A 12290-nucleotide genomic window follows, 5' to 3' on the forward strand; every position below is an offset into this window, starting at 1 on the left:
TGTCTTTTGAGATGTCAAATGAATTTCACAAACATGGTTTTTCTTAAGTTGGAATTCAAAAGATGACTGATGTGGAATCAAGTAGTACTATGTTAACATATTCTTTGTTCCAAGTGTAACGGGTTGAAAGAGAATATTTTGAGGATAGGACTTACTTGCCAATCTTTTCTTTGAGGCTAAATCCTGCCTTTCATCCATGTGAAAAGGCAGGATGTTTTTACACGTAACACCTCTTTTGGCTAAGGCCTTCCAGTGGCAACTAGCTTTGCTCAGACAGGTTAGGCTAGGTCAGGCCTAGCATATCTTCACAGTGATTTAGCTCAGCCTAGATGGGTCAAGTATACTGTTCTTCAAAGTGATGAGAGGCTAATAGTAATGAAGAGGAACCTCTTTGGCTCTAAAAAATAATTGAATTTTACTATACACTGCTTCTAACAAGTTGGATATCTTCACTGTTTGCAATTTAGCACTTGTTCTTTGAATGCAAGTTAAACCATGATTGGTTATTTCTTCAAAGCAGCATATGTACACTTCACATTTAAACTTCACAAAAAGGTGCAAGATAATGGAAATAGACATACATGACGAATGTAGACTCTTTGCACACTAATGCAAGACTGGCCACTCTGATAGAATGCCCCATGAATGATACGGTCCACAACAGTGTTCATGTTGGGAATCAAATCCTGCAAGTCAGAAGCATTTCAAGTACATCAAACATAAGGATGCTTGACCTCCCATTTAACATCTGAAATTGCACAAATGTAGCCATAGGACTCTAGTCTCAAACATGAACTTCAAAATATACTGAAGTGGAATACTGACCTCAACAACACATGCTGCATTGCCACCCAATTCGAGAACAACTTTTTTCTTCCCTGCTTTTCCTTTGATATCCCAGCCAACCTCCAAGCACACAAGTTTCATTACACTATGGTGAATTTCAAGTCTAAATTCATTATCTGGAATCGACAATCTACTACTGTGCCATATTATTCAGACGAGACATACAGATGGGGAGCCAGTAAATGAGACTATTTTGAATCTTTCATCGACTGTAAAAAGCTCAGCTCCATCTCTTGAACAAGGAAGGATTGAAAATGCTCCTTTGGGAAGCCTACACTTGGAGAGAATGTCACCAAGGAGTAAAGCTCCAATAGGTGTCCGGCTGCACAGGTATCAGGCAAGTTCAAATTTATTTTCTTAGAAGAGTGATGCCCTTAAAAGGTCTTCATATAGCAAATTGGAAGTGATTGACAAAGGAAACTACAGATGCTTATAGGCAACTTTTGCACATACCTTGCAGGTTTCAGCACAAATGGGCAGCCAACCGCCAATGCTGGTGCAATCTTATGGGCAGCCTGTATATGCCAACTATATTATTTGTTGGAAAAATAAAAAAGGAAAAAGGAAAACAAAACTACATGCATGCATTCATTAAAAGTTGACCAAAAGATATAATCATAGAATTGTTGAGATATGGTGTCCAGCTCCAGTTTGTTGTCGCATCCATTTTAGTGTTTTGGGTGCCCCTATATTTGGCACATTGAGGCACCTTGAGTCGCATCCCATGTTTGGTCTACTATATCACATTGATAGATGAACTATAGAGTGGAACTGGCGGCCCAACTAGCAGACATGTTAGAGATCCGGACTTTGGTCTTCCCTAGATCCAAAATGGAACCTCATCTAAAGCTCTCATGGTGTGACCTTAAAACTCTAGGTATTGCCAACTGCTCCATGTCTTAAGGGTACGTGCAGTACCATCCTCCTCCAAAAGGGACTCTTCAACAAGCCATTCCCTCTTAATTGTTTCTTTGAGTAACTAAATCACCATTCCCTCTTTCGCCAAACAAGCAGCATATTTATATATCGATGACTGCTAAAAGCCTTTCTGGAATTAATGAAGTCGTTGATGCAAATGTGTGTTATCCTGAAGATGAAGTAGGTTGAAAACATGCTATCCAATTGAAAGATGCAGAAAATCAATTCGTTTTCAACCTTATTCCAGTGAGCAGGGCCTGATTCTACAAGCCTTTTGTTGATAAGTGAAGTTTTACATCTGGTTTTGTCTTATGCATCAAAATCCTCAATAATTTTATGTTTGGTTCTCTTAATTGCACAGTTCTCCTGCACGGCTTTCAAGAAAAAACAGTAGAATGTTACATTGTTTAACACACACAGATTTTCCTTTTTATCAAGGTTAGAAAACCATAATTTTAAGAGAAGTGACATGGAATGCTTAATGAACTTTAATGCCCAAACTGTAGATCATAAAATTTCAATTTATACACACAGATATTAGATTAAATGATAAAATCTGCAAAACAGCCAACTGAAAACTTGTGCTTCACATTGATTACCAGATTTAGAGGAAAATTGAAGGGGCTGATCATGCTGATAGGCCCGATCGGAAACCTCCTAGTCTGCCAAATGAAATATGATAGAAGACATGCATCAATCTTAGAGGGAGAAACAAAAGACCCAAGATCTTAGTCTCTCATTATACAAAATATCTGTAAGGGACTATTACGTATATCACAAAAATAATTATTGAGTGATCAATCTAGTGGCCTGTAATGCAGACCAAGTGTGGTGTTAAGTGTAAGCAACACGAACAAAATATCCAAAATACTGTAGCACTTGTGAGCATAAATTTCATTTGGGCCTCTATCGTCTTGTTAAATTGTTTGAAAGATATGATATAGAGATGGGATCAAGTTACCAAAGCTTGATATCCTCTTGCTCGTTCAGAAATGTCCATTTTAGAGTATTCTCCAAACCTGCCCATGAAAGTGAGCCAACTGTTCAGTGGATGCATCAATGGAAGTTAGCACAAAGGCGATTGTTAGCTGAAAAAGGAAAGGGAGTGCTTGGTTACTTGGAAACATCTACCCTGAAGGGGCAACTGTTAGCATAAGGGTGATTGTGAGCCTATGAATTCAGTGTGCTCGCTTGTGTGAAGACATGTATGGGCAACTATACTTGACAAAACATGGAGTAACAACAATGAACTTGGTTAGTTGGAAACATGTACTATTGCATTTGTGTGGCATATTGGATCTTAATTGCATGCATAGTCACCAGAAATTTTTCGCCTTGTTTCATGTTTTGAGGAATCGTTTAGCTAGCTAACTTGAGGTCTTGAGGTTTCATAAAATATTATTATAATAGTTAATAGTAATATTAGAGGAAGAAAAATAGATCCATATATGATCTAAAGTCTAAAGTCTAAAACCAAAACATCCATTTCAACTACTAATTTAGAAATTAGCAGTCATGATTTACGAGTCACAGATCACAATGTATAGGCTACAACATACATATAAAACATAATATAAAGTGAAAGTAGAAACTAATGTTCATGAGTGAAAACCTTGTAAGGGGGAATTTTCGCTTGAGATGAGAGGCCCAAGATAGAGGGGAAGGTGGAGCAATGTGTGAAAGAGGTGGAGATTGAAGAGGAGGAAGAGATGAGGTGGAGATGGAGGAGGATGAGGTGGACTAGGAAGACATGGAGGAGGAGACACACAAGGGGAAGGAGGATGTGACAGGGTGTGCAAGGAGGAGGATAGAAAAAATGTGCATTGTAATAGAAAAACAGCCTGCATGTTCTTTTAATAAAAGAAACTCCTTAAAAAAACTTTTTCGTTTCGTGACCTTGTTTTGCGAAATGAAACAAAGTATGAAAAGATGGATGAGGTGATTGGGCACACAAGGGTGGAAAAAATGCTAACTGCAAAAGAAAAACAACCCCTATGGTAATTTTAATAAACGAAAAGATTTTTTTAAAATTTCGTTTCACAAAATTTTTTCCCATTTTGTGACCCTATTTTGCAAAACGAAATTTGTTTTGCCAGGAAAAAACGCATTCTTTGGTTATTATGAATGCATGCAATTAGGACCGCTTGTGATGCTTCAAGAAGAAGGTATGTCATTGAACTTAATGATTATACTCCTAGCTCTTAGCATCAGCATTGGCCTAGTGTTTTCCATTGCAAGTCTTCATGGGGAACCTTCTGAGAGTGCTACCAAATGCCAGGAGGGGAAGGCTTGCCCTGAAGGGAGAGGGGGCAGCAATCGTGCAATTCAGCCGGCCTGTGGTGGGTATGGGAGGGAGACACAAAGGGCAAGCAGACAACATGGCAAAGGACTTCATCTTCATCTTCGGGGGGGGGGGGGGGGGGGGGGGGGGGGGCGGTGCGCCAAGGCAGCTGCAGAGGGACAAGGTAAGGGGACTGCCAATGCAGAGCATGGTGGGGGAGCAAAAGTTGGCGCTATGCATCAGGATGGGGATGCGTGGTGTGGCAGAATGGTTGGCAATCTAGGTGATAGGAGGTGCAGCATTGTGCAGAGCAAGGGAGAGGATGCGCATCCAAGAGCAGGAGGTTGTGAACCTGGATGACTCAGTTCATTAAAATGATTTTGCTTCCTTGCATAGGGCAATGGAGATTGCAGAGAGGAAGCTAGAAAGGCTTAGCACTAGGAGAGGGTAGAGGCATATGCTGAGTTGAGTCATCCCAGTCCAAGAGACCTAGATGTTGCATGACATGTGGCTGTATACTTGTGTCGTGCTTTCGCACTCTCCCTTTTTGCACTTCATAAACAGAACTTTGTTTCTCTCATTGTACATAAAGTTTCCTTGATATTATTCTTTGCAAGGACGCAGGGGGTGGGGTTGTGCGGGGCGGGGCGCATCCTCAATGCTCAGTTTGTCTTCATGTCTTTTATGTGTCTGCTGTTGCAAATATTTCTAAACAATTGTTACTTTTAGCCTCAAGTGTTGTTCATTCAATATCTTGTTATGGAAATAGTTAACTATTATAATTGTTGAGCATACTATAGAATAGACTCTGCGGCAAAGACTGGATTGACATGATGGGGAGCATTAAGGAGGTGGTATCCCTTGAGTAGAGGACTGACATGGACACCTCTTAAGTATGGATTGGTCTCTGCACTAGAGTGGATATTCTTCTTGCAATGGTAGCTACCAGTGGATAGAGTGTTTACTTCTCTTAAGAGACTACAATTGGACCTTGGCGAATGGATCTGGAGAGATCCATTTGCAAAGACGCCTAGGGATGTTCCCTTTTGTTGGACACACCACTTAGATTGGGGAGGAGCATATAAATGAGCAAGATCGGAGTGGTGTCATCAGCGATTCAACATTGGGCTGAACAAGATATATCACTGCCTTTCCTTATTGACATCTCAAGGAGATTGGAGGACAATTTTAGACCAAAAAAGATAACACTCTTTTTTCTGGTTACTAAAGCACAGGAGTCAAGTAGTTGGTACATGGCCTGGCTATGCTAGAGACCTTGTCCCTTGTGTTAGATGTAGGGAGCCAAAGGAGTCACAAAGACACTATTTGGAATTGCTCTAGGGCTTAGGAGGTTTGGAGGAGAGCCCTGAGGATGGTGTTTCATGGTATTGCAGATACTCATATTTTTACATGGAGGATGGTTGCTTGCATCATGCATAGAGCCCCAACTTGTGGATATGAGGATGTACAGGGGTGTCTTGCTTACCTTGTCTCAAGGCAGCTCATAAGCAGGATCACCGTGCTAGATTTCTCACACATTGTGCAAATCTAGGGTAGTGTCACAGATGGGAGCTCATAGGTAGCATTATTACTTGATACATATGGACCACCAGATGCAACCATGCTATAGATTTATTGGGCATATCTATTGCAGAGACTCTCTTTAAGATCTAGACAATCTTTGTCCAAAGGATAAAGGGAATTTCAAAGACTATGAGCAGGAGAAATGCTCTTCTCAGGATTTTGGATTTTGGCACCTTCTTCCATTGTCAGCCTCATAAAGTTTGGCACTATAGACCTCTTGACTGGTTGTTCATTTAGGCCTTGTAATAGACTTCCATTTGATGTATATAGTTTTTGTTATGGAAGTCCCTTATAGAGCTGCTTTGTACTTTGCATTTTGCCTTGGGATGCCTTGTCTTGGGGGAGACATTAATAAGATTTTCTCTCTCTGAAAAAAAAAAAAAACTAGACCTGAAACAAGTAACAAAAGTACTGCTGAAGGTAGGAAAAGTGGGTGAAACAAATTGAAAGAGATGGCAAGGTGCTGCAGCTGTGATGAACACAGGATTGATGGTGCAGATGGCAGAGGCCCATGCAGAGAATGCAAAGTCTACCCTGCCAAGAATGGCTGATTTCCAAACCAATCTCCTCCATGGACCCATGAACAATGATGAAGCTAGCATTCATAAAGTCTCTCACAACTACTTCACCACTTCTTTGTGATGAAACACCATACATTCACTGAAGGGACCATGAGGGTGGCAAGAGGATAGCAGTGCACTCATGAGGTGCACATGTCAAAAATCACAAACAACTCATAATTGTGATACCATTATCTTACTAGGGTAGTCTTTTGCTGAAATATGTGATGGATTCAAATCAGTTTAACCGTATCTTCATGCATCCTACATAACCTTCAAATTGGCGTATCATTCTAGTTACTTCACAATGTTATTTAACCATTTATTTCAGAAAGTTTTATCAATCCAGAGCCCTAGAACATATATTAGAGTTTGTATATAAGAATAACTCTTTCTCCACTGACCTCAAAAATAGTGAAGCAATGTATTTTCTGCTAAGAAGTTGAAAACAAATAGGAAAAAGGATAAAGGAATGCTTGTTTTAGAGTTTATTTTTAAGAGCTTACATTCGAACACTCTCCTCTGCTGCAATAGTGAATGTATCGATCAGCCTTTGCACTTCACCACGAGCGTCCCTGCCAAATTTAGCACACCAAGTCAATTGTTCATCCAACTGATCCATTGCCCAGTAGTGTCGTCCTGACAGCTGATAAAAGATACTAACCAGATCCACCAGAGAGAAACCATTGCTTAAGCATCACATACCCAACACAATATATAATAGAAAAGAGCCAACATGAAGTAAAATAAATACCAACATTATCCATGCAGATATGGACTCGTCATTTCAAACAAAAAAGAAACTGTGAAGTCAATCTGAGCTCCATATCAAATCTCTTCTGAGATTTTGAGTCATTAGTCCTTTCTATGTCCTTGATAGTAAAACAAATACATCAAGTTAACCTCATAACATATAGAGTTTTAAATCAAATTGTAATATCTGTAGTGGTCATTTGTAATCGTAAAATCATACATCAGTTTGACCAGATAGTTTCAAACCACCCAAAAAAAAAAAAGATGTTTCAAACCACCCAAAAAAAAAAAAGATGATGATGATGAGGTAACAACTGCTACTCCTACAGATCTTATGCAAGAGATCAAGTAGGCAGCGGCAGCATATAAAAACGGGTCCTGCCCGTCCCATCGCGCTGCTGCCCCATGGCATGCTGTCCCCCTGCCTAGCTCCCCCCCCGTGGCAGAGTTCTTCCTGCCTCCCTCACGGATGCAGTGACAGCCGCAAGAGTCCCAAAGGTACAGGTGGCTATGAAAGATACAAAGAATATACCAAAGTTTCTGGAGATTGAGGTAGGCGGACACTCCATCAGGCAGTAGCTTATTGTGACTAGGCAGCCAAGGCAGTCCCTACGTTGCCATTACTTTGGGCATTAGGCAGCAAATTGCCCGCGCTTCGGAGCCAAGGCGGCTCCGTCGACAAGCCCGTAGGTGGATGCTGACAGTTTTACACATGTCCAAAGACAACAGAGAGGATGACGGCAGGGGGACCACAACCAGCTCCTCAGACAGCCATGGCAATAGGGAGCAAGAGGGTAACAGTCCCCCCAATAGAGCACCCCACGGCCCACCCCTGCTCGTCCCACGCGGCACGACCACAGTCCACATCCACCACCCATGGAGACGCCACAGGCTACCTCACCTAAGATCCCACAGCCCCCACACACCCCACGCGCCTCCCCCCCCCCCCCCCCCCCCCAACGCCCCCACACCCACCTCATACCTCCAACCACCCCACCATCCCTCAATCTTCCTCCTCCCCACCATCTCCCTCGCCGATCAGTCCCCCCCTAATTCTCACCCAGTACAAGTGACCCCCCCCCCCGCCCATCCCACTCCTTCCCACAAGAGGTGATGAGCCCCATACGCCTACATCCTCCACTCACTAGCAGCCTAGACCCCCCCTCCCCACACAGTTACCAGCTCATCTATCCCTGCCGCCCGTCACACTTTCCCAAGACAGGCGCAACTCCTGCCATAGGAGTTCTTTCGCAATGTGGTCGGTGGTCCTACCTGAGAGTTGCAGAGCATGGAGATTTTCCACTACCCCTAGAGGTGAGGATCTTCGTGGTACGCAAGTCAAGGAGTGGCAAGCTCCATTTACTAGCACCATCAGATGAACCAAACTATGCCTTCTTCCTTCAAAACTCTCACTCAAGACACTCGACGATGACACAGATAGAGGAGGAGGTGAAGAGTCAGGTGGCAGACCACATCTCCCAGTGGATGGGAGAGCGAGGACTAGCACTCTTTTCCCAGAAGTGGCCAGGGTGCATGATGGACATTAACTGGTGGGCTGGAGCCGAAGTCCCACATCTGAGCATTATCTTTCGAGCCCCTCCACAGTGGAGAGCACCGATGGATGTGATCGAGTAGCCCTTAGCACAGACTGCTCGTTTCTACCAATGTATAGAGTCACACCTCTCAGCTTGGCTGATAGATGCCTTGGTGGTACCACCTGGAGCATCTATCAGCCCCATGGTCCGCACCCGAGGGCCACCATGGGAGAATGGAGTTCACCATCCAGTCTTGTGGCAAAGCATATTCGCATGCCCCATAGCTCTTCTTCTTCATTAGTAGCTTCCACACCGAATAGATGCATGTTCAGTCAATCACAAGTTTCCGTATTGAGTCTACATCTTGCATCCTGGAATGTGAATAGCCTCCACTACAGTGGGGCACATGGTTCCAAGAAGTTGATAGTTCGACAGGAGTTGGAGCCTGCCCTTGCCAGATGGATCAACATCTTACTTTTGCAGGAGCACAAGCTCGCCCCCACCCAGGCTCATTGGGTAGGGAAGCTACTCACGTAGTTCACACACTTACTGGAAGTACACCATCAGTACCCACGGCAGGAGTGGAGGCGTATGCACCTCTATTGGCCCGAGCCTCACCACCTGTGTACATGATCACGGGACAATTGTGGCAGGGAGGGTTCTATGGATCAGATTGGATATCGAGGACTCGTGCCTTGGAGTCCTCAATGTTTATGCCCCTACTGAGGTTAGGGCAAGCAGTAGGTTCTAGATGGAGATCGCAGGTGGACTCCTGGATTGTTGCAGGAGAGTTCACAACTTGGAGGCCTTAGAGGACCAGCATGACTGACAGAGGCAGAAATTACCAAGGTATGGCAAGGGAGGAGCAGGAGGCATGGGAGATCTTCCTCCTCGCAGTAAGAGCACACAATGCTTGGAGGGACCCAGCTTTCCACAGGAGGGAGAGGTCGTTGGACTTCTCTTGGGGATACAAGAGGCTGGGCGGAGATTTCCTGGACATGCTGGACACGTTCTATGTGGGAGAGTGGGAGCGCTCTCGCGGAGGCTTGGTAGGGCAATTTTCCGGCATCACTTTGTCTGATCATTGCTCGGTTCTCCTGACACTTGATACCCCAATTTCATCCCTGGACACACGATCCTGTCGAATCCTTGACTCGATCTACAGGAGGGAGGAGGTGAGGAGGCAAATTGAGCAGCTCTAGACTAGAGTGGGACAGGAGAGACCGGATTGCAGAGAAGGTTGTAGAGGTCCTAGCCAAGTCGAGCAAGTTCTGCCAAGAGGCAACCCTACAGGCCAGGCAGCAGAGCTAGGAGGACAGAGCGCAAGAGGTACGTGCACGGGCAGTTATCACTGGCCTCGAGAATAGGCGCTCCGAGTTCTCCATCCGTACCTCAACAACCTTTTGGGCACGGAAGGGGGACACAAAGTGCAGGGAGTTTTTCCAGCTCCATTAGCCTCGCACCTCAGGAGATCAGATTTGCAACCTCCAAGATCAGTATGGGAGGATTCGCTCCAGCCCAGATGAGGTGATGGAGATTGCCACTGACTACTACAAATGCCTTTTCCAACACAGGAGGTAGTCTCAGCTAGAGGGCACTACTATAGACAGAAGGTCTGGGACCACATCCGATCCCTTGTCATTGAGGAGATGGGACGCTCTCTCTAGATCCCTTCACAGAGAAGGAACTAGAGAAGGCTTTCCGTGCACAGGACGGGTAGAAATGCCCGTGGTGAAGGACTCCCTACTATTGGCCCTTAAGGAGATTTTCAACTCAGGACGAATGCCAGGGACTCTATCAGCAGGTCTTATCAGTCTCCTCCCCAAAGGGGGAGACCGGTTGAAGCGATCACTTTGTTGTCAGTGGCCTATAAGGCACTAGCCAAGATGATCGATAGGCAACTCCGCCCCGTGCTTCCAAACATCATTCATGACACAGGTTTTGTCCAGGATAGGAGTATCCTAGACAATCTCTTCACCTTCTTCGAGGCGACTAAGTGGGCCCAACATAGTGGTCAGGGATTGGATGTACTTCTCCTAGACTTCGAGAAAGCCTATGACAAGGTTGATTGGGACTTCTTAGAGGGCACCAGGGTGAGGTTGGCCAAGCATGGATCGGCGGGGTCTCTGCACTTTACAGATTGGCTAGCAGTAGGGTTCTCATAGGTGGCAAAAGAGGGGAGCAGTTTCAGTTGGAGAGATCAGTCTGGCAGGGCTATCCTTTAGCCAGGTATCTCATCCTACTCTTTGCAGAGGCGATATCTTACTTCCTCCTGTCACGGGTGAGCGGGCTATGGGGCCTTCGACTTTCGGTGGGGAAGGAAACGTAGCTATTAGATTCACGGTATGCAAATGATATCGCACCTTATATAGAGGATGTCTGTTGGTTTTGTTATGGACCCTGACTCTAGCACGGAGTAGGGCATCCAATTGGGATTCAGATGGGTGTGCAGAGGGCAGCAGACTGTCCGATACCTAGAGTTCTAGGTGGGACTTGACATCACTCCTGCCCATCACTTTCTTCCAGTTCTCAACTCTATCAGGCGAAAGCTGACCTACTGGAGTACTGCCTGCCTTTCCTCAGTGGGCCGAGCCCTAGTGGTCAACCAGGTCCTCCTAGCGGACGGCTTGGTATATCGCCTCGTATTGGTGCTTTTCCCCGTCTTGTGTAGCTCAGCTTCGCCGCCTAGTGCAGAATTTTCTCTCGGCCGGTTCAGACAGTTCCAAGGATGCTCAGGCCAAGGTGGCGTGGGCGACTATCATCCGGCATCAGTCTGAGGGAGGGCTTGGGATCATAGACCCAAAGTTCCAAACCATGGCCCTTTTGGGCAAGCTAGTAGTCTGTGGACTCACACCAGGAGGGCAAACTTGTAAGCTCCTTTTGCAGGAGGGTTTCCAAGAGGACAGACCAAGGCTTGGTGGTGATTGGAGGCAATCCTTGAAGCTCCTACTGCAGGAGGGTTTCCAGGAGGGCAGACCGAGGCTTGGTGGTGATTGGAGGCAATCCTTGAGATGGATCTTCTCAAGGATTGCTTCCAATCACCACCAAGCCTTGGTCGCCCTCTCTTGGACATGTACTGATGTAGAAGGACATCGACTGGGTGCCTTCGCGTAGCAGATACTGGGCGGAGCACAACATCACAGATGCCTTCCATCGAACTTTCTGGCGCCATCTATGAGACAGTTCGAGGCCGACAAGGGTATCGTATTTCCTATGGCTTTTGACACATGGAGGTCTGATTGTGGGAAGTTGGCTAGCCCAGATGCAGCAGTATAGGGTGTGTAAACGTTGCCCACAGCAACTTCGGAAACTCCAAAGCACTGCCTTTGGTCGTGTGAAGCAGTACAACTCATGTGGAGAGGAGCATGCCGCATCCTCCGCCGTCTGGCACCCGCCGACCTTGGATGTATCTCGTGGGGAGCTTTCGGCTAGCAGGCATTTAGCCACAAGGCCGTCACCTTTTGTATGAGGCTAGGATGCAGAACACGATTTTCATCATTGAGGCTGGGTCTTGCACAATGGTTAGCTTGGAGGCTTTACCCAGCCGCCAGGTACTGGAGTCCATAGCAGACCGCTCTGAGGTATGGAATCGTAGGGAGTCTTACTGGATGGCACATCTGAGAGGGATACTATCAAGAGGTTTTTGGCGAGGAGAGCCTTTCAGCACAATCGACTTTGGCAGAGCTCTGGACTTCCATCATCCACTCCCTCTGCGGCCGGGATGGGACCAGGTGCAAGGCGAGTCTCGAGCTCATCAAGAGCTCCGTTTTCACTTCTTGCGCACCTGGGGCGGCTAGGACCTATTCTTCATGA

General features: G+C 45.5%; 1 protein-coding gene across 1 annotated transcript in view; it reads right to left on the minus strand.

Annotated features, from left to right (window-relative positions):
• The window catches only part of LOC148035179 (uncharacterized), a 211309-nt gene that overhangs the window by 44775 nt on the left and 154244 nt on the right, over positions 1 to 12290 (minus strand). The window contains exons 18-24 of the mRNA XM_087680159.1: positions 6696 to 6764; positions 2726 to 2783; positions 2364 to 2426; positions 1300 to 1361; positions 1012 to 1168; positions 826 to 906; positions 582 to 686 (exon numbers count right to left, since the gene is read on the minus strand). Of these exons, the coding sequence (XP_087536285.1) occupies positions 582 to 686; positions 826 to 906; positions 1012 to 1168; positions 1300 to 1361; positions 2364 to 2426; positions 2726 to 2783; positions 6696 to 6764 (595 nt within the window). The remainder of the gene's footprint in view (positions 1 to 581; positions 687 to 825; positions 907 to 1011; positions 1169 to 1299; positions 1362 to 2363; positions 2427 to 2725; positions 2784 to 6695; positions 6765 to 12290) is intronic.

This window comes from Lygodium microphyllum, chromosome 6 (assembly GCF_053477565.2).
Source record: "Lygodium microphyllum isolate KBCC chromosome 6, Lygodium_microphyllum_v1.1.10, whole genome shotgun sequence".
Lineage (NCBI taxonomy): Eukaryota > Viridiplantae > Streptophyta > Polypodiopsida > Schizaeales > Lygodiaceae > Lygodium > Lygodium microphyllum.